Source organism: Ovis aries, chromosome 13 (genome assembly GCF_016772045.2).
Source record: "Ovis aries strain OAR_USU_Benz2616 breed Rambouillet chromosome 13, ARS-UI_Ramb_v3.0, whole genome shotgun sequence".
Classification (NCBI taxonomy): Eukaryota; Metazoa; Chordata; class Mammalia; order Artiodactyla; family Bovidae; genus Ovis; species Ovis aries.
Genome location: NC_056066.1, coordinates 10,549,743 through 10,571,607, shown reverse-complemented (window position 1 = coordinate 10,571,607; position 21,865 = coordinate 10,549,743). Strand labels below are relative to the sequence as shown.

At 51.8% G+C, this 21,865-nt stretch overlaps 1 protein-coding gene and 1 long non-coding RNA gene across 6 annotated transcripts in view; one reads left to right on the top strand and one right to left on the bottom strand.

The window, feature by feature from the left end:
- The window catches only part of NINL (ninein like), a 97,583-nt gene that overhangs the window by 32,527 nt on the left and 43,191 nt on the right, over positions 1-21,865 (bottom strand). For 2 of the 5 annotated variants that reach the window (XM_042230427.2, XM_027976494.3), the window contains exons 3-10: positions 19,579-19,675; positions 9,892-10,064; positions 9,329-9,395; positions 6,491-6,681; positions 5,729-5,881; positions 4,110-4,277; positions 2,465-2,601; positions 1,108-1,248 (exon numbers count right to left, since the gene is read on the bottom strand). In XM_042230427.2, the coding sequence (XP_042086361.1) occupies positions 1,108-1,248; positions 2,465-2,601; positions 4,110-4,277; positions 5,729-5,881; positions 6,491-6,681; positions 9,329-9,395; positions 9,892-10,064; positions 19,579-19,675 (1,127 nt within the window). Of the gene's footprint in view, positions 1-1,107; positions 1,249-2,464; positions 2,602-4,109; positions 4,278-5,728; positions 5,882-6,077; positions 6,456-6,490; positions 6,682-9,328; positions 9,396-9,891; positions 10,065-19,578; positions 19,676-21,865 lie in introns of those variants that run through there. The other 3 variants (XM_060397172.1, XM_042230428.2, XM_042230429.2) reach the window with 3 other exon arrangements.
- LOC121816293 (uncharacterized) lies at positions 4,337-5,350 on the top strand. The gene is made up of 2 exons (XR_006055812.1): positions 4,337-4,719; positions 5,107-5,350. It is a non-coding gene; the product is annotated as an uncharacterized LOC121816293 (long non-coding RNA).

The following is a 21,865-nucleotide window of genomic DNA, read 5'->3' as shown; positions in this document are numbered from 1 at the left end:
GCGCCTGGCTGGGTCCACAATCAATTGACTGTGGTTGAAACCAGAAACGATTGGCTCGGCCTCCCTCAGACTCACCACAGAGCTTTGGGGCACAAGGGCAGCTGTCACTCAGGGAAACAGTTTGATGAGCGTGATTAACCTCAGAGCCTGCAGATCTTGGGGCGAGTTTTACAAACGTGATCATATCACTCCGCTCTTTAAAGGGGAGAGGTGCAGCAGCATACGGCAGAGCCTCCCGACGGGAGCTCAGGAGGATACGCAACACTGCAGCAACGACACCTCTCTGAAAGCGACCACGTGCACAGGAAGGAGCGAGGGACGCGTGAAAAAGGTCAGGAGCGACAACCTCTGTGGACGTGAAACGTTTGCTTTTATTTTTCCTCGAGTGTGTATTTTCCAAGTTTTCTACAATGAACATGTATCCCTTAATACTTTTCTGTTAGAGTAACCTAACACAACTGCAAACGCTATTTCTAAAAATGTACCAATGACACCGTGTTGCTCATGGAGCAAAATCCAAACACTCACATGGCCCTTGAGGCCTTGTGTCCCCCAACCAGATTCTTGGATGGAGATGAGTCTCTGGTTCTCTGACTCAGAGAGAACTTCACCAAGTCCTTTCAGGGTGGTCAGGAGAATCAGGTCAACCAGGCTGCTGCTGCTAAGTCACATCAGTCGTGTCTGACTCTATGCGACCCCATAGATGGTAGCCCACCAGGCTCCCCCGTCCCTGGGATTCTCCAGGCAAGAACACTGGAGTGGGTTGCTGCCCCCCAGCGGGGAGCCCTATGAGCCCCATGTGCGCCCCATGGGACCTGGCACCTCCCCTGTCTGGGATGGAGCCAAACGCGGCCATAGCAAAGAACCGCAGGGAGGCAGGTAACACATTGAGAGAGAGAGAAAGGCTTTCACAAAGGTCAGAAATGCTTTCCTCTGTTCTGTCCGCCACCAGCCGGGCTGACTCTGCAGGAGTCCGCTCAGCCCACTACATGGGTGATGCCTGGTCTGCAGGATCCCTGCTGCGGGCTGAGGTGAGACAACAGGGCCTCAGCTGGCAGCAGCCTGTGTCCACCATCCGCCCTGGCCCAGGACCCCAGCAGGACCCACCTGACCTTCTCCTCCGCGAGCTGCTCCAGGGCAGAGTGTAGGTCATCTGTCTCCTTCACAAACTCCAGGTTCCTCTGCTCAGCTTTCTCCAGGTCTTGCCTTGCCTTATCTCGCTCCCTGGCCATCTGCTCCACCTGCTCCCTGCAGAAAGGAGGGAGGGATCACTGGGGACACTGCTCTGGGCCTAGCGAGCTGGTCTGAAGGAACAAACTCAGCTGGCCTAAGAGTGCTGAGCAGCGGCCAGCACTGGGCTCTGACCCACCTCCTGTGCATGTGTGCCGAGTCGCTGCAGTCATGTCCGACTCTATGCAATCCTATGGACTGTAGCCCTCCAGGCTCCTCTGTCCATGGGATTCTCCAGGCAAGAATACTAGAGTGGGCTGTCAGGCCCTCCTCCAGGGGATCTTCCTAACACAGGGATGGAACTCGCATCTCTCACGCCTCTTGCATTGGCAAGCAGGTTGCACTAGCACTGGCAAGCGGGTTCTTTACGACTAGCGCCACCTGGGAAGCCTGACCCTCCTCCTACCAGGATGGTTTCTGCAGTTATTGAGTCTGTTTTACAGAAGTACATACAGCAAGAAGCCAACTGGCTTGCAGTGGGGTTTCTAGCAGGTTTCTGAACCAAGAGGTTTGAGCCTGGGGCGTGCAGTGTTCATCCCTCCATACGGCCTTAGAAGAGGTGGGAAATTATCCACGCTCCCTCTTGCCTGCAGCTGGGCCTCAGGCCCCAGAGATCCCCAGCACCTAACCTGGGACTGGACGCATGAAGGGGAGAAGGCTGGCCACCCATTATCCTGCCTGGTCACAGCCTTGCCACCTGTAGCCTGGCACCTAAGTGCCAGGGAGTTGCCCAGAGTAGAGGAGACTCCTGTCTCTGTCCAGTCACCCCAGGCCCTGCCTGAGGCTCAGTGCACCGGCTACCCTGGTGCCTGTTTCTCCCACTGGAGAAGCACTAAGCTTGTCTCCCTTCCTCATCCTCCCAAAGCAGTCTTCCTTTGGGCCCCTCTGCAGAGTTGCCTGACGTCAGAGGTCTCATCTGTCGGTATCTAATGAGATGCAAAGTCGTGGGGATGGAGACTGCAATTTCTGCCAACCTTTTCTGTAGCTTCAGAGCATCAATAAAAATACACTAACAATCTCTGTGCCAACGGGCTCAGTAGACGGATGGCCTGAATATCCAGCTCAACTGGAGCCAAACCCAATTAAAAAGGATCGCATTCTGGGCCCAATCTCCATGCCGTGCTTTGTGGCCATGCTGGAAGCAGCCTTTCTCCTCCCGCAGGCCCCCCGTGTCCTGGGCGAGGAGGCCAGCCTGGCCAGTGGCACCCCACGCCTCCCCCAGTGCGGCTCTTACTGGCAGAAGCTCAGCTCCTGGCGGTAGCAGGCCAAGGCTGCCTGCTGGGCGGCCCCGCCCACCATCATGAGCTCATTCTCCAGGGCCCAGCTCAGCTCCAAAAGGTTCACCTTCTCGTCCACACTGAAGTCAAGGCTCTGAAAACAGAAAGGACCGTTGGGCAGGCAGGATGAGTGGGTCTTCAGATATTTGCTGGGTCCCACAGGCCCAGACCTCACTGTCCCAGTACCATCCTTTTCTGTCTGCAAAGTCTCCACCTCTTGAATGGAGCCTCTCCCTTGCTCCCATCCCTCTGGGGTACCTCTCCCCAGGTCCCTGTCAACACTGATGTCGCCCTCCCACTGTCAACATACAGCTCCTCTCCTCACTGACCCTGCCTCGGAGGCGGGCATGACCCAGGCTGGAGAGTCCCCCTTCTTGGACAAAGGGACAGACATAGAAGGGGGCATATGCAAGCAGAGGACTTTGGGGATTGATAGGGAGGCTGGAGAAGGGCTTTTCCTCTGTCAGAGCAAGTGTTGTATAGACCACGGGGTCCTGGGGAGCTGTGCAAGGGTGCAAGACCCAGAGGCCAGGAGAGTCCTGACAACCACCAGAGCTGGGACCCCCAAGCCTAAACTTCCTCCTTCTTCCCCAGCTGGTCACAAAGATCCCTGATGTCCTCCTCTTGCCAAGTGTGAGTTGAGTTCTTGCCATTTCAGACACAAAGAATCCTTAATATATCTCTAAACAGCACGGACAGACATAGGAACAATGTGGGTTCTGTCGGTGGAAACGATTGATAGAGCGATGAGCCACAGCCAAGCATTCCTGAGAGTCAGAGCCATTCCCCCTCGGGATTGGGGAAGGTAGAGTTAAAAGAACAGAAAAACTGTGCTTTCTGTATTTTAAGTAAGAAAAAGTAAGAAAAAGAGCAGGCTGGGAACGCCCGTGCACCTGTGGCAGCCTAGTGATAACACTGGTGCTGTGGCTGCTCTCTCAGTGACTGGTGCTTGTGACTACAAGTTGCAGACACACGGGTGGGGCAGGCACATGGCAGGGCCCACGCGGAAGCCCTTGCTGTAAAGTGGGAGAGGGGACTTGAATCTCCACGCTTCTCCACGGCCCTGAGGACTTCTGGGAGAAAAATGACAGGATGCTAAAGCGTGCGGAGCGACCGGGAAGCTGCCGCCAAGACTTGCTGAGAGCACGCTTCTCAGCAATGAAATCACGGTGGGAGCAGAGGATGAAGAAGTCTGGGCAGCAGCTTCCAGATTAGAAAAACTGCGCGACACGTGTGGGCAGCGCCTCCTGGTGTCCACACCCACGTGCTGCAGTCACTAAGAGGCCCTCTAGTCCTCCAGGACCCAGGATCCGCTCGGAGGCCAACATGCACTGCGGGGTAAATCTGAGATACTGAAACCTACCCTCTAGAGGATTTGTTTCAGGCTGTGGGCTTTCTCTGCTGTTTACTTATTATGTTTCTAAGTTAGGAGGTCCTACATATCGATATCAAAAAGTAAAGCAAAAAGTGAGGATGACGGGCCTTCCCTCCATGGGGCCTATGTCTGCGAGGTTCTCTGTCCAGCCTCCCTCATGGGCAGCAGCTCCCTGCAACCCCCCGCCCAGACACCTCTGCTGGGGCAGCCACGTGACCGGCCCACACCTGCAAGACCTCCCTGCCATTGTGAACGCCCTCCTGGGCCCACAAGGAGATGATCTGCTCCGGGAAGGCGAAGCCACTGCCGTCATCCACACTGCAGAAGAGGCGGGGGCCCGAGCACACGGACACGAGGGACGACGTGGTGGTCTGGCCAACACTCTCCTCCGGGACCTGCACACGGGGACCAGCGCTGTGAGGACCGTGGGCCTCCCCACGCACCTCCCCACATCACCACTTGTGCTTGGCGGGCGTGGCCTTCCCTGATTCCTGTTGCAGGGAACAGGGTACCCAGAGGACCTGCGGGAACTGCAGGCTCCGCAGAGGTGACCCGAGCCCAGGGCTCAGGGCCGTCTGCGTGAGGCCATGCAGGGGGATGCCCCAGCACCTGCAGGGCCCCCCGAGGTAACTTCTCCCTGAACAAGGTGGCTTGCCGCCTGTCCTCCCAGAGGAAGAGCCCGGGAAGGCACACTCCAGCCAAGGGAAACCCAGTCTATGCAGAGAAACCCAAGATGGGCTTCAGAAGAGGCAGAGCAGCCCAAGCAGAGGGCACGTGTCCTCAGGATTCAGGGCTGGAGACAAAGGCAGAAAAATCCCTCGGCCGGAAAGCTGACAGGTGAGGCTGAAGTGCAGCCAGGAAGCTGTGCTTCCGCCCCAGGGAGGGCCCTTGGGACATGCATTTGCTGTTGGGACCAAAACAAGGAGGAGCAGCAGCCCCCTCCTCTCTGAGGTGGGTGTCCCCAGACCACCAGACCCAGGGGCTCCCCTGATGGAGTAGGAGAACCTCGGTCTGCTGCGTGAGGCCCTACACCCGCAGCCTGGCCACACCGGTGTCCACACGCACAGGACATGGCCCTGGCGCCACGTCAGTGCTTCCTGGGCGGGAACGAGGGGCCGAGGCCCCTGGGAGGAGCCCTCCTCCGTGGGCTGTGGGCACCATGCAGTCCCTGCCCTCAGGTGGCCGGGCACTATCCTCACTAACCCAACTTCTTCCCCATCTCAGTGGCTTCAGGGGCAGAAACCTGATCTTCGGACACGCCCAGCCCAGCAGAGAACAAGGCCACTGTTCCTGCACCGCTGCCCAAAAACTACGGGATCAACCACGCTGCCAAAGAGGTGGCAGCAAGACTCCCCAGGACAACCATGCCCTGCGGTGGGAGAAGGAGCCCTGACTACCCTGAGACAGACCTGAACCAAACGCACTGCCCAGCCAGCATCACAGTGTAAATAAAGTCTGCTTGACCCCAGCTGGCCTCGTGCAGGATGGAAAATGGGAAGAACACAGCTCCAGGAGAGCCTGGAGGGCTAGTCCCGGGGAAGGCATGGCCCTGATAGTGACTCTGTCCCCCGGGAAGGAGCAACCGGGTGCTGTTGGTGGAACGCAGTGTACCCCAGGGAATCCACATAAAATCCCTATGAGGTGCGTCCACTTTACAGATGAGGAACCTGAGGCTCAGAGAAGGCGAGCAGCTCACCCCTGGCGCATAGGCAGGCAGAAGCGATGTCAGGTCAGGTCACTCCAACCACCTCCTGGGCACCCACTCTGGGGACCAGGCAGAGAGATCAGGCCTTCAGGAGAATGATGCAGTCACCCTGGGCTTCAAGAGTTAATTGTCCCACCTTACCTGGTAATGAGACCAGGACCCGCTGGGTTTGACAGGCGGGGCCAGTTCCAGCGGTCGAGGGGACCCGTGATTGAACAGGCCAAGCTGGAGCTCCTCCAGACTCACTCTGCCATCCCCATCTTGGTCCAGCTTGCTGAACAGGTCTTCAAGCTCCTAGAGAAAAGCGCCCTAGGCATCGGCTCAGAGGCTGCTCCCAAGCAGCCTTGAATGCCCCGCCCAGGCCCAGCCCCCACCCTACCAAGCAGGCGGCTTGCTATCCAAGCACTGGCTTCCTGGCTGGGCCTTGTGAAATCCATATGCCTAGTCAGTTTCCACCCAGCTGAGCATCCCGCATCTCCCAAACACCCACCCCGAGTCTGCTGTGAGGGAGTCTGCTGGACGGTGGGACATGTATGTGTGGGACATGCATGTACGGAATCCCAGCGGTTCTGGGTCAGCAAGGTGGGGCCCATCCCATCACACTGCCCCCTCCTCTCTGGGTCCTGAAGGAGGCAAGGGCTGAACACAGATGCTATGGGCACCACCTTTGGGCTGGGCGGTAGGCCTAGGGAGACCAGAGAGGGGAGAGAGCTCCAGGCAGAGAAGCATCCTGCGTGGAGGTGGCCCGAGACGGACCCTCAGCACAAGCCCTGGGAGTCAGCACAGGATTTCAGGCCAGACAGTGACGACTGAGTGTGTGTCTGAGGGTGAAGGGGTCTTCCAGGCCCGGCACCAACCACAAAGACCCAGCCCTTTGGGGCGGTCCATCCCATCCCCTCTCACCTCCTTCGCCAGGCCCTGGAGCCCGATGCTCTGGCAGACCAGGGCCAGCTCCTCCTCTGTGAGGTAGCCGCTGCTGCCCACACCCAGCTCTTCCCAGAGGCCCCAGACCCGGCTCTCGGGGGTGTCGAAGGAGTGGCTGTGGGGCTTGCGGGGGCTCCCGAAGACCTCAGAACCCCAGGTTGGCAGCTGGCCTGAAGCAGGGGAGACACACCAAGGTGGTACTTTACTCTGAAATCAGACGGACTGACAGATGGGCAGAGGGACACATGTGAGCGTCAAGCTTCCGATGGTGGCTACACGGGGCTCACTGTGCAATTCTTCCAACTTAATTCTATGCCACATTTCACAATGAAAGGGGGACTCTGCTGCACGTGGGGAAGGCATTTTCTGAAGGGAGCCTACAGAAGCTGTAGCGCTTGGAGCATACCTGCAAGCTTTGCACTTAGAATAAAAAGGCCAGGTTTAAAGAATTAACGTCTAGAAGGTCTTCAAACCCGCCCAAAGCAAAGAGCACAGTCCAGCAAAGGCCAATGACCCTGTCCCTTGGGCAGCCTCTCGCCCTGGCTTCCTCTACCCCTGTTTGTTCTTGCCCACGTGTTTTTTATTTCTGTAATATTTAATTGGCTGCTCTGGGTCTTGGTTGCTGCACGTGAGATCTTTTTAGTTGTGGCATGCGAACTCTTAGTTACAGCATGGGATCTCTAGTTCTCAGACAAGGGATGGAACCCGGGCCCCCTGCAATGGGAGTGTGGAGTCCTAGACAATAAATCACCACAGAGGTCCCTGGCCCAAGAATCTGAAGGCAAATCCCAGCTGCCGTGTTCTCACCCCTGAGTGTTTCGTGTGCACTCCTGACCCCAGTGCGACAATGGCCCTCTACCCAACAACAACGTCCCAGTTCTCTCCCAAGTCTCCTGACGGCTGATTTCTTCAACTCAGCATCAACCCAGAATCCTCCCTGTGTGTGTGGCTACTCCCCCAGAGCTGCTGGGTCACCTCCCACCCGCCCCTCAGTCCCCGGCCTCCTGCCCTCCATCCTTAACATCTCCGGTAAACTGGAACTTAGCACCAAAGGCTAGTTTGGATGCAGGGTGAGTGTTATCTTTTTTCTTTTTTTTTTTTTCCCAGCAAAAACGCCCCAAGGTGGACTGTTTTCCATACCACCGCACATCAGGAGCCACAGGGGTCTCTGAGATGCAGACTCAGCAGCGAGTCCGGGTGACAGCCGGCCAGGTTTCATAGCCTTTCTAAGTTAGCCAGGTGGCTTACTGAGGTTTCTGAAGCTTTGCCAGAGAAACACCCTTTGGGAGAGGACAGACCCTGGGGTGCCCACAAAGAGCTCTCTTTAGATAAGCAAGGCTTCAAAGCACAGCTCCTTCCACGCCCAGACTGCACCATCCTGCCCGACACAGGACGAGGGCCACCTGCACCTGACCAGACCCCAGCTCCCGGTCAGTGGTCTGGAGCTCTCCAGAGAGGAGTCATCCTGGCCTTTACTGTGGTAACCCAACTAATAATCAGAAAGTCCGTTCCTGAGGAAAGCTAGGCCTCCATGCTCAGGGATGATGCTGTATATCGGGTTGAGGAAAACACAAGGAAAGGGCCACTTCCAAGACCCCTTCCAGCTGAAAACATCTGAAAGTTCTATGGAAAAATGGAAAAACAGGGACTTCTCTGATGGTCCCGTGGTTAAGAATCCACCTTGCGATGCAGGGGACTCGGGTTCGATCCTTGGTCAGGGAACTCAGATCCCACGTGCCACGGAGCAACTAAGCCTGTGCCCTCAACTAGACAGAAACCTGTGCACCGGAAGAAAGGTCCCAAATGACGTATGAAGCTCCTGCATGCTGCCACTGAGACCTGACACAGCCAAATAAACACATTTTAAATTAAAAAAAATAAATAAGTAAAGGCGGGAACCAAAAAAGGGGGAAAGCAGTTCTGACACCAGGGTGTGTTCTCAGGGCTGGCAGAGAAGGTCAGTCCTGTGCGGTCTGACGTTAGTGCTTGTGCACGAGTGCCAGTTCTAACCTGGATGGAAAGAAGAACCCAACCTGTCTCTGGGCAGAGAGCCCACAATCACTCAGTGAATAACCTCCCTGGAGCCCTTCCTCTCGTCCCCTAGATTTACTCTGAGTCCAGGGGATGGAGAAAGTGACTTTTGGACACAAAGAGGTCCATCTGCTTCGTCCAGTAGCGCAGACACTTGGTTCACTCGCCTGACGTCCCCACGCTCAGCACCGAGCCAGCAACAGCCTCGGCCCCTGAGGACCACAGCCTGGACGGTGCTCAGCACCAGTGCAGACCTCTCACTCAGGACAAGCTCCAGGTCAGTTCTGGTCTCCCGCTGGAGCCATGGTCCTGCACATTCTGCCCTGTGACACACGCTGATGAGAGGCGTCCTTAAGGAACCCACACACCCACATGCTGATGCACCCAGCTTTGCTAAGCACACCTGTGACTGCCTTCCGGGTGCTCCACCAGGTTCCCAGGACCAGAGCCACGTCTTGCTCTCCATCTGGGGCACATGCAGGGCCTCTGGTGAGTGGGGAGGCTGCTGGCCCAGGCCCGGCACCTTAGGAAGAAGGCCCCTGGCCCATGCCTGCCGGTCGGGAGGATCACTGTGACCCTAACTCAACTAGCTGCTCTCTTAGCCAACAGCCCCTGCCCAAGGGTCTGACCTCAAGAATTCCAGAGCTGGGACCTCCCCAGGAGAAGGGCACCCCAGAGAGACCCCCACACTAGGCACCTCCCAGGAAATTCTCTTTTGCTGGCAGCCTGCTGCCTGACAGCCTAGCACTGACCAAAGGAGGCATTCACCACAAAGCCAGGTTTTACCTTGGGCTTCAAACAATTCATTCTGAGGCTCCTTTGCGCTGTCAGCTTCTTCCTCAGACTTGAGACTCTGTGGGAAAACAGAAAGAGAAGGACGTTAGCCACGATTAAACCACACAGGTGGATCTGCCCCGTGGATAGACTTTCTGACATGAAGGCCCGAGGCTCCCGCAGTGGACAGATCAAGGAGTCTCAGTGGGGGCCCCAAGGCATCCATCACGAGCCCGCCAAGTCGTACAGGGTGAGCCTTGGTCCGAGTGCTGGATGTGGGTGACCGTGGCTATGGCACAGCTGCCCTTTCTACCCTCAGCCAATTAACTTTCCCCTCCACCTGCAGGGCCAGGGGGTGGTGGTTGTGAATAGGGGATGCTCCAAGGCCCCCGTTTCTGAAGGATGCTCTGTGGCCAGAGCTGCCCTGCAGACAGTGAGACCCAGAGACACCTTAAAACCAAATGTAGGTCCCCAAACAGCCCCTATTCCAGCGATGAGATGCCTTCTCCCATCCTCCTGCGTCATGTCATGTGAGCAGTGACTGGGGGGTTGCCGAGGCGGGGGGGTCCACCCACCTCCACGCTTTCCAGGGACGCGGAGCGGCGGAGCTGGCTCCTCGCACTGGGTCTGGCCGGCTGCTCCGGTAAACCTGGGGCTCCACCTGCAGTGCCACAGGGCTCGGGCTGGCTCCGACGGCCGTACCACTTAGAGCCACTCACATACTTTGGGGGCACAGCCCGGGAGGCAACTGGAAAGAAAATGGGAGGCGTGTGGGGCTCTTTAAAACAGACTCTGGGCCCACTTGTGCTTACGAAGATGCAGATTCGGAGGTGTGATGTGGCTCTCGGGGACACAGAAAAAATGCCAGAACACAGGGAGTGGCCAACATGAGGCTGGGACTGAGACAGCTAGGCTGGGAGACAGGACTTTCCATCCTAAACTCTCAGTGTTTCCAAGCAAAATATGCTTTTGTTATGGGATAGAAAACTTAAAAATCTAGGTTTTTACACAAAGAAATAACCTTCCAATAATCCAAGTGCTCTAGAGACCAGAAGGTCCTTTCCCACCCACCTGACCCCACCTCAATACAGCACCCCACCTGGACAGGACACAGAAGCAAGGACCTCAGCACAACCAGGAAGGCTCAGACTCCACATGAGTCTAAAGTCCAGGGCAGAGGCAGGTGTGGACTTCAGCTAGGGATTCATGAGGCTCCCTTAAGCCCTAGTACACCCCTGCACTTCCGTCTTCCCTCCTTACCCGCCCATGTCTGCGGAGCAATGGGGACTCTGCAGGAGAAGAAATGTCACTGCCTCTGCAGGAAGCTGCGTGGCCAGAGAGACCGGGGAGCGGGGGTGCGGCCTGGGCTGTGACCAGGAGAGAACACAGGTTCAAAGGGAAGGAACCAGAAGGGGCCAGTGGGAGAGAAAGGCACAGGGTCCCAGGAAGCGAGGCCAGGCCAGGGAAACAGACCGTTTCACACAGGTGGGTCATGCTCCCAGGGACCAAGTACCACCTCCCTTCTCTCCCCCTCACCCGAAACTGGCCCACAGCCCCTGACCTTGGGAGCATCAGAGGAGGAGGCTGGTCCAACCGGGCCTCCAGGAGAAACAGTGAAGCCAGCGACCCACAGAAACTGAGGACAAGGCAGGAGTCTGGGGCGGAAGATGCTGAGTTCCGTGTGACAGAGGACATCGAGGGCAGGCTGACCATGGTCCTGGTCCCTGTGAGGTTATCATGGGCAGGGTCTGGCCTTGTAAATCTCCCCATGTGAGAACTCCCAGGACTGCTGGAGAGGAGGGGGTGTTCCCACTGACAGGGAGGAAACGGGAGGCTTGAGCACCCCATGCAGGGAGCGGGGGCCTGCATGCAGGCTCCGCACCTGCTCTGCTTTCTGTCTACACACAGGTTGTGGTGGTTGCTGAGCGGGGAGCAGCGGGAAGAGAAAGGCCGTGTCAGGTGGGGTGGGCAGCGGGGACACACTCGGGAAACCAGGCGTGCCTGAGTGCACGCGGACCCCTGCCTGGGGCTCCCACACTCGCTGCTCACCGGAGGTCGTGAGCCAGCACCGCACTGGCGCCCTTGGCCTGACGGCTTCTGCCTCTCCCCTCCTGAGATCCCCAAGTCTGCGTCCGGAGGCCCACCTGCCCTTGATGTGGTCTCCCCTTTCTTCATTGTTTCGGATGCTCAGCACTTTCCTCAGAGCAATGAGACGCCCAGAAATCACACACATTAGAACGGGTTCATAAATGTTCTCTGAAAGTGTAACCTCCTCCCTCCACCAGGGGAAATGCGTCTCCAGGAACGTGTCCATGCGGCAAATCAGGCCAGGAGGGGGCAGCGTCTCACCACTCACAGAGCACAGAGCTGTGGCCTCTCAGTGGGAAGCTCTGGGGGTCACAGCCAGTCCCCACCCACTGCCCAGACGGCTGGCAGACCGCAAGGTCAGCCGCGCCCTGAGCCTCCTGTGTGCGCGTATTTATTCATAAGAGCAGAATGCCAAACTCTACAAGTTAAAAATACACTGGTTTAGGATCTCCCTGGTGGTCCAGTGGTTAGGACTCTGCACTGACAATGCTGGGGGCAAAGGTTCAATCCCCAGTCAGGGATCTAATATCTCAGCACGCTGAGTGGCATAGCCAAAAGATTAAACAAGCAAAAAAAAAAAAACCAACAAAAATATTTTGGTTATGTGTTCTGTGATGGCCTTCACTGAATGAGTAGAACTACTGAGAAGCAGAATGTTCTTCAAAACCCCAGGCATTTGGCCCCATGGTGCCACGCACAGTCCTGGAGCATCAAAGCACACGTTTTCCATCATGTGGCCTGAGTTGGTGGGAAGGACCAGCAGGCAGATTAGAAAGCCGGAGAGAGGGATGCTGCGGACTGGCCGGGGAAGCAGGGAGGAAGCCCACGGGGGAGACCGGGAGGGAGGCCCTCCTGGGAAGCACACCGCCCACGACGGCGGGGGCAGGGCTCCCGGGCTCTCCCAGCAGGGGCCGCCCGTGTGCACCAGCCCTGGCCGAGCCACCTCAGGCAGGCCTGCGACTGCCCCACCGACTGACTGGTAACTGAGGAAAGCTCTGAAAATTGACAGAGAAAAACAAAGAAAACCACAAAACAAAACCGGGCTTGGTACAGAAAAGCACCAGTCACCAAGAGGAAACAACTTGCCAACTCACAGGAATTTCAGCACAGAAAAGGGAGCGATGGCATGGGCGTGACCTTTCTCAGGCACCTTCATGCCCAGGGTCACACGATCACACCCCAAGTCAGGAAACGCAAGTGGCCTTCTTCCCACCTCATGAAGAAAAACGTGAAACAAAGCAATCAACCACCTGACCCTTCAGGTCCCTAGGCAGCCGCCAACAAGCTGGCTCCTCCCCCTCGTTAAACTCCTCCCCCATTCAGACTCCACCCCTCGTCAGGCTCCTCCCCTGGCCAGACTCCTCCCCTAGTCAGACTCCGCCCCCTTATCAGACTCCTCCCCTGTCAGGCTCCTCTACCCCAGGTCAAGGTTCCCACATGGCTCCAGCAGGAGGCGGTGGGACACTAACAGATTTCAGCCCCAGGGGAGGCCGCAAATGCTTCCCCAAGGGCCTAGCTCCAGACTAGAAAACCTCAACTGAGTAATGGGTACAATCAGCCACAGGATTTTCGGGGGTGGGGGTGGGCTGGGGGGGCTCACTGGAATCTACATGAAAGGTACATAACCCCCAAACCTCCCAATTGCACCCACTGCCCCAGTCATGCACCTGCCCCCGACCAAGGCCCCACCCGGGGTGTAGGAGCAGACCAGGGGCCTGTGTGGGGCAGACGCCTCGAATCCCTGCCCTGTGGGGGAGAGAGGGACCTGCTGGCCACTGCAATCGCCCTCCCAGCACTCCTCAGATGCAGCCCCGACCGGTCATCCGGCCAGAGCACGGCAGGCTCCGCCAGCCAAGGGGTTGGCCCATCTTCTAAGGAGCACGTCGGCCATCACCTTCCCACTGGACCCACAGTCCATACCTCCAAGCAGGCCTCCCTCTAGAATTCTCCCTCCACCTCCTGACCAGTTTCAAAGCCCCTCTTCACTTGTTTTGATATATTACTTTGTTCCACTGGCCCCACTGGAAACCAGGATTCTAACAAGTCCGAGGAGCACAGAGTACTATTGTCTGAGACAGAAGACTGGCGGAGGGCTGCCTCAGCGGGCAGCATCCTGCTTGCTCCACAAGCCTCCCAGCCTGGCCAGCACCTTACACCTGCCCTGCGCTTTTGATGATCAAATTCCTCCACTCCTCCACACACTCTTTATCCTGTTCACACCCTCTGCTGTAAGGACAGCACTTGATATTACTTGACATTTGTGACACTGTGACTTATAGTAAGTATGAATTTGGTCTTCCTCCCATCCCTTGCACAGCTTCTAAAACCCTCGGAATTTCCTGTGATGAGAGCAACCACAACCAGGTTTATGCTGATGAAGTGACTTTGAGAACCACATCTTGAGATGGGCTGGTGGCCAGGGAAATCAAGGATGTGATTAGAGGTTGGAACTTTCAGCCCTACCCCTGACCTACCCCTAGAGGTCAGAGGCTGGATGTTGAGTTCAATCACTGATGCCCCAACACTGGATCAGTCATGATTGTATAATGAAGCCTCCAAAAACCCCAAAAGGACGGGATTCAGAGAGTTTCTGGCTTGGTGAACATGGGGAGACGGGGGAAGAGTGAGGCCTGGAGAGGGCGTGGGGGCGCTGGGCCTCTTCCCGCCAGCCCATGCATCGCTCACCCTGAGTTATATTCTTTTGTAATAAACAGCTGATCCAGTAATGGGTTTCCCTGCATTCCATGACCTGCTCTAGCAAATTAACTAAACCTAAGGAGGCCTGAAAAGGAAGATCATGGCATCCAGTCCTATCACTCCATGGGAAATAGATGGAGAAACAGTGGAAATAGTGTCAGACTTTATTTTGGGGGGGCTCCAAAATCACTGCAGATGGTGACTGCAGCCATGAAAATTAAAAGACGCTTACTCCTTGGAAGAAAACTTATGACCAACCTAGATACCATATTCAAGAGCAGAGACATTATTCTGCTGACGAAGGTCCATTTGGTCAAGGCTGTGGTTTTTCCTGTGGTCATGTATGGCTGTGAGAGTTAGACTGTGAAGAAGGCTGAGCACCAAAGAATTGATGCTTTTGAACTGTGGTGTTGGAGAACTCTTGAGAGTCCCTTGGACTGCAAGGAGATCCAACCAGTCCATTCTGAAGGAGATCAACCCTGGGATTTCTTTGGAGGGAATGATGCTAAAGCTGAAACTCCAGTACTTTGGCCACCTCATGCAAAGAGTTGACTCATTGGAAAAGACTTTGATGCTGCGAGGGATTGGGGGCAGGAGGAGAAGGGGACAAACGAGGACGAGATGGCTGGATGGCATCACAGACTCGATGGACGCGAGTCTGAGTGAACTCCGGGAGATGGTGATGGACAGGGAGGCCTGGTGTGCTGCGATTCATGGGGTCGCAAAGAGTCGGACACGACTGAGCGACTGAACTGAACTGAACTGAAGGAGGCCTGATGTTCAAGCTGGTTTTAGAAAAGGCAGAAGAACCAGAGATCAAATTGCCAACATCCGCTGGATCATGGAAAAAGCAACAGAGTTCCAGAAAAACATCTATTTCTGCTTTATTGACTATGCCAAAACCTTTGACTGTGTGGATCACAATCAACTGTGGAAAATTCTGAAAGAGATGGGAATACCAGAACAACTAACCTGCTTCTTGAGAAATCTGTATGCAGGTCAGGAAGCAACAGTTAGAACTGGACGTGGAACAACAGACTGGCTCCAAATAGGGAAAGGAGTATGTCAAGGCTGTATATTGTCACCCTGCTTATTTAACTTCTATGCAGAGTACATCATGAGAAACGCTGGACTGGAAGAAACACAAGCTGGAATCAAGATTGCCGAGAGAAATATCAAGAACCTCAGATATGCAGATGACACCACCCTTATGGCAAAAAGTCAAGAGGAGCTAAAAAGCCTCTTGATGAAAGTGAAAGTGGAGCATGAAAAAGTTGGCTTAAAGCTCAACACTCAGAAAACGAAGATCATGGCATCCGGTTCCATCACTTCATGGGAAATAGATGGGGACACAGTGGAAACAGTGTCAGACTTTATTTTGGGGGCTCAAAAATCACTGCAGATGGTGACTGCAGCAATGAAATTAAAAGATGCTTACTCCTTGGAAGAAAAGTTATGACCAACCTAGATACTATATTCAAAAGCAGAGACATTACTTTGCCGACTAAGGTCCATCTAGTCAAGGCTATGGTTTTTCCAGTGGTCATGTATGGCTGTGAGAGTTGGACTGTGAAGAAGGTAGAGCGCTGAAGAATTGATGCTTTTAAACTATGGTGTTGAAGACTCTTGAGAGTCCCTTGGACTGCAAGGAGATCCAACCAGTCCATTCTGAAGGAGATCAACCCTGGGATTTCTTTGGAAGGAATGATGCTAAAGATGAAACTCCAGTACTTTGGCCACCTCATGAGAAGAGCAGACTCATTGGAAAAGACTCTGATGCTGGGAGGGATTGGGGGCAGGAGGAGAAGGGGACGACAGAGGGAGGATGAGATGGCTGGATGGCATCACGGACTCGATGTACGTGAGTCTGAGTGAACTCCAGGAGATGGTGATGGACAGGGAGGCCTGGCGTGCTGCGATTCATGGGGTCGCAAAGAGTCGGACACGATTAAGCGACTGAACTAACTAACTGAACTAACTAAGGAGGCCAGAATGTGGTTCACTGGAGAAGGGAATGGCAAACCACTTCCGTATTCTTGCCTTGAGAACCCCATGAACAGTATAAAAAGGCAAAATGATAGGATGCTGTAAGAGGAACTCCCCAGGTCAGTAGGTGCCCAATATGCTACTGGAGGTCAGTGGAAAAATAACTCCAGAAAGAATGAAGGGATGGAGCCAAAGCAAAAACAATACCCAGTTGTGGATGTGACTGGCGATAGGAGCAAGGTCTGATGCTGTAAAGAGCAATGCTGCATAGGAACCTGGAATGTCAGGTCCATGAATCAAGGCAAATTGGAAGTGGTCAAACAAGAGATGGCAAGAGCAAGCGTCGACATTCTAGGAATCAGCGAAATAAAATGGACTGGAATGGGTGAATTTACCTCAGATGACCATTGTATCTACTACTGCGGGCAGGAATCCCTCAGAAGAAATGGAGTAGCCATCATGGTCAACAAAAGAGTCTGAAATGCAATACTTGGATGCAATATCAAAAACGACAGAATGATCTCTGTTCGTTTCCAAGGCAAACCACTCAATATCACGGTAATCCAAGTCTATGCTCGAACCAGTAACGCTGAAGAAACTGAAGTTGAACGGTTCTATGAGGACCTACAAGACCTTTTAGAACTAACACCCAAAAAAGATATCCTTTTCATTATAGGGGACTGGAATGTAAAAGTAGGAAGTCAAGAAACACCTGGAGTAACAGGCAAATTTAGCCTTGGAATACGGAATGAAGCAGGGCAAATTTTGCCAAGACAATGCACTGGTCCTAGCAAACACCCTCTTCCAAAAACACAAGAGAAGACTCTAAACATGGACATCACCAGATGGTCAACACCAAAATCATATTGATTATATTCTTTGCAGCCAAAGATGGAGAAGCTCTATACAGTCACCAAAAACAAGACCAGGAACTGACTGTGGCTCAGATCATGAACCCCTTATTACCAAATTCAGACTCAAATTGAAGAAAGTAGGGAAAACCGCTAGATCATTCAAGTATGACCTAAATCAAATCCCTTATGATTATACAGTGGAAGTGAGAAATAGATTTAAGGGCCTAGATCTGATAGATAGAGTGCCTGATGAACTATGGAATGAGGTTCGTGACATTGTACAGGAGACAGGGATCAAGACCATCCCCTGGAAAAGAAATGCAAAAAAGCAAAATGGCTGTCTGGGGAGGCCTTACAAATAGCTGTGAAAAGAAGAGAAGCAAAAAGCAAAGGAGAAAAGGACAGATATAAGCATCTGAATGCAGAGTTCCAGAGAATAGCAAGAAGAGATAAGAAAACCTTCTTCAGCAATCAATGCAAAGAAATAGAGGAAAAGAACAGAATGGGAAAGACCAGAGATCTCTTCAAGAAAATTAGAGATACCAAGGGAACATTTCATGCAAAGATGGGATTGATAAAGGACAGAAGTGGTATGGACCTAACAGAAGCAGAAGATATAAAGAAGAGGTGGCAAGAATACACAGAAGAACTGGACAAAAAAGATCTTCAAGAACAAGAATATCACAAAGGTGTGATCACGCATCTAGAGCCAGACATCCTGGAATGTGAGGTCAAGTGGGCCTTCGAAAGCATCACTACGAACAAAGCTAGTGGAAGTGATAGAATTCCAGTTGAGCTATTTCAAATCCTGAAAGATGATGCTGTGAAAGTGCTACACTCAATATGCCAGCAAATCTGAAAAACTCAGCAGTGGTCACAGGACTGGAAAAGGTCAGTTTTCATTCCAATCCCAAAGAAAGGCAATGCCAAAGAATGCTCAAACTACCACACAATTGCACTCATCCTACACGCTAGTAAAGTAATGCTCAAAATTCTCCAAGCCAGGCTTCAGCAATACGTGAACTGTGAACTCCCTGATGTTCAAGCTGGTTTTACAAAAGGCAGAGGAACCAGAGATCAAATTGCCAACATCTGCTGGATCATGGAAAAAGCAACAGAGTTCCAGAAAAACATCTATTTCTGCTTTCTTGACTATGCCAAGGCCTTTGACTCTGTGGATTACAATAAACTGTGGAGAATTCTGAGAGAGATGGGAATACCAGACCACCTGACCTACCTCTTGAGAAACCTGTATGCCAGTCAGGAGGCAACAGTTAGAACTGGACATGGAACAACAAACTGGTTCCAAATAGGAAAAGGCTTTATGTCAAGGCTGTATATTGTCACCCTGCTTATTTAACTTATATGCAGAGTACATCATGAGAAACACTGGACTGGAAGAAGCACAAGCTGGAAGCAAGATTGCTGGGAGAAATATCAATAACCTCAGATATGCAGATGACACCACCCTTATGGGAGAAAGTAAAGAGGAACTAAAAAGCCTCTTGATGAAAGTGAAAGTGAAGAGTGAAAAAGTTGGCTTAAAGTTCAACATTCAGAAAACAAAGATCATGGCATCTGGTCCCATCACTTCATGGGAAATAGATGGGGACTTTATTTTTTGGGGCTCCAAAATCACTGCAGATGGTGACTGCAACCATGAAATTAAAAGACACTTACTCCTTGGAAGAAAAGTTATGACCAACCTAGATAGCATATTGAAAAGCAGAGACATTACTTTGCCAACAAAGGTCCGTCTAGTAAAGGCTATGGTTTTTCCTGAGGTCATATATGGATGTGAGAGTTGGACTGTGAAGAAAACTGAGCGCCAAAGAATTGATGCTTTTGAACTGTGGTGTTGGAGAAGACTCTGGATCAGTCCATTCTGAAGATCAGCCCTGGGATTTCTTTGGAAGGAATGATGCTAAAGCTGAAACTCCAGTACCTTGGCCACCTTATGCAAAGAGTTGACTCATTGGAAAAGACTGTGATGCTTGGAGGGATTGGAGGCAGGAGGAGAAGGGGACGAAAGAGGATGAGATGTCTGGATGGTGTCACTGACTCAATGGACATGAGTCTGAGTGAACTCCGGGAGTTGGTGATTGACAGGGAGGCCTGGTGTGCTGCAATTCATGGGGTCGCAAAGAGTCGGACATGACTGAAAGACTGAACTGAACTGAACTCAACTGAAGGAGGCCATGGGCACCCCCAATCTTTAGCCAGTGGGTCAGAAGCACAAGGTGACAGGCTGGGCTTGAGATTGTTGTCTGAGGCAGTGCGGTCTTAGCCTGTGGGATCTGCAGCTGTGTCCAGGGAGACAGTGTCAGAATGGAGTTGAACTGCAGGACACCCAGCTGGTGTTGCAAAATGGCCTGTTGCAGGAGAAACTACAGAGATCTAGTGACCAGAAGTGCCAGGGTATGCAGAGAATTTCATGCAGTGCAGAGGAAAACACAGGACTTTTCCCTTATAGAACCACTGAACAAAAAAGGAAGCCAAAGAAGAAAAAACCCAGGTGCCGGTCCCAGTCCATGCAGCTGGGGAACAGACCTGCTGCCTTGTTCAGGTACAACATCACACTCCAGAAGTCACAGAATCACAGAAAGAGACGTAAGGAAGACCAGAAAGGCCTCTTACCTGACTCCAAAGACCCACTGTCTTCATCTGAGGAGGCAAGACCAGCCTGTGATGACAACACAGCCACAAAACCGTCCTTAAATTCCTCGAAGTTAACCTGTGAATTTGAGAAAAGCGGTCAACACTGCTTTTCTACAGGCCACATATGTAACACACTGGGCTTTGAGGTTTTCTCAGATGGAAGATCTTATATTGCCTTCAGCACTGAGGACATTTGTTTTTTCAAATAGTTCAGTTCAGTTCAGTCGCTCGGCCGTGTCCAACTCTTTGCGACCCCAAGAATCGCAGCACGCCAGGCCTCCCTGTTCATCACCAACTCCCGGAGTTCACTCAAACTCATGTCCATCGAGTTGGTGACGCCATTCAGCCATCTCATCCTCTGTCGTCCCCTTCTCCTCCTGCCCCCAATCCCTCCAAGCGTCACAGTCTTTTCCAATGAGTCAACTCTTCACATGAGGTGGCCAAAGTACTGGAGTTTCAGCTTTAGCATGATTCCTTCCAAAGAATACCCAGGACCGATCTCCTTTAGAATGGATTGGTTGGATCTCCTTGCAAATATTTACTTAAGGTTTAAAAAAACTGAAGACATAGTAAGGCAATTAAGAGTGAATCGTATATAGCTTTTATTATGTTGAGGTATGTTCCTTCTATTCCTGCTTTCTGGAGAGTTTATCATAAATGGATGTTGAATTTTGTCAAAGGCTTTCTCTGTAGCTATTGAGATAATCATATGGCTTTTATTTTTTAATTTGTTAATCTGGTGAATTATACTGATTGATTTGTGGATATTGAAGAATCCTTGCATCCCTGGGATAAAGCCCACTTGGTCATGGTGTATGATCTTTTTAATGTGTTGTTGGACTCTGATTGCTAGAATTTTGTTAAGGATTTTTGCATCTATGTTCATCAGTGATATTGGCCTGTAGTTTTCTTTTTTTGTGGCATCTTTGTCAGGTTTTGGTATTAGGGTGATGGTGGCCTCATAGAATGAGTTTGGAAGTTTACCTTCCTCTGCAATTTTCTGGAAGAGTTTGAGTAGGATAGGTGTTAGCTCTTCTCGAAATTTTTGGTAGAATTCAGCCGTGAAGCCGTCTGGACCTGGGCTTCTGTTTGCTAGAAGATTTCTGATTACAGTTTCAATTTCCATGCTTGTGATGGATCTTTTAAGATTTTCCATCTCTTCCTGGTTCAGTTTTGGAAAGTTGTATTTTTCTAAGAATTTGTGCATTTCTTCCACGTTGTGCATTTTACTGGCATATAATTGCTGAAAGTAGTCTCTTATGATCCTTTGTATTTCTGTGTTGTCTGTTGTGATCTCTCCATTTTCATTTCTAATTTTATTGATTTGATTTTTCTCCCTTTGTTTCTTGATGAGTCTGGCTAATGGTTTGTCAATTTTATTTATCCTTTCAAAGAACCAGCTTTTGGCTTTGTTGATTTTTGCTATGGTCTCTTTTGTTTCTTTTGCATTTATTTCTGCCCTAATTTTTAAGATTTCTTTCCTTCTACTAACCCTGGGGTTCTTCATTTCTTCCTTTTCTAGTTGCTTTAGGTGTAGAGTTAGGTTATTTATTTGACTTTTTTCTTGTTTCTTGAGGTATGCCTGTATTGCTATGAACTTTCCCTTTAGCACTGCTTTTACAGTGTCCCACAGGTTTTGGGTTGTTGTGTTTTCCTTTTCATTCATTTCTATGCATATTTTGATTTCTTTTTTGATTTCTTCTGTGATTTGTTGGTTATTCAGCAGCGTGTTGTTTAGCCTCCATATGTTGCAATTTTTAATAGTTCTTCTCCTGTAATTAAGATCTAATCTTACTGCATTGTGGTCAGAAAAGATGACTGGAATGATTTTGACTTTTTTGAATTTACCAAGGCTAGATTTAAGGCCCAGGATGTGATCTATCCTGGAGAAGGTTCCGTGTGCACTTCAGAAAAAGGTTAAATTGATTGTTTTGGGGTGAAATGTCCTATAGATATCAATTAGGTCTAACTGGTCTATTGTATCATTTAAAGTTTGTGTTTCTTTGTTAATTTTCTGTTTAGTTGATCTATCCATGGGTGTGAATGGGGTATAAAAGTCTCCCACTAGAACACTTTCTAACACCATATACAAAAATAAACTCAAAATGGATTAAAGATCTAAACATAAGACCAGAAACTATAAAACTCCTAAAGGAGAACAGAGGCAAAACACTCCAACATAAATCACAGCAGGATCCTCTATGACCCACCTCCCAGAATATTGGAAATAAAAGCAAAAATAAACAAATGGGACCTAATTAAAATT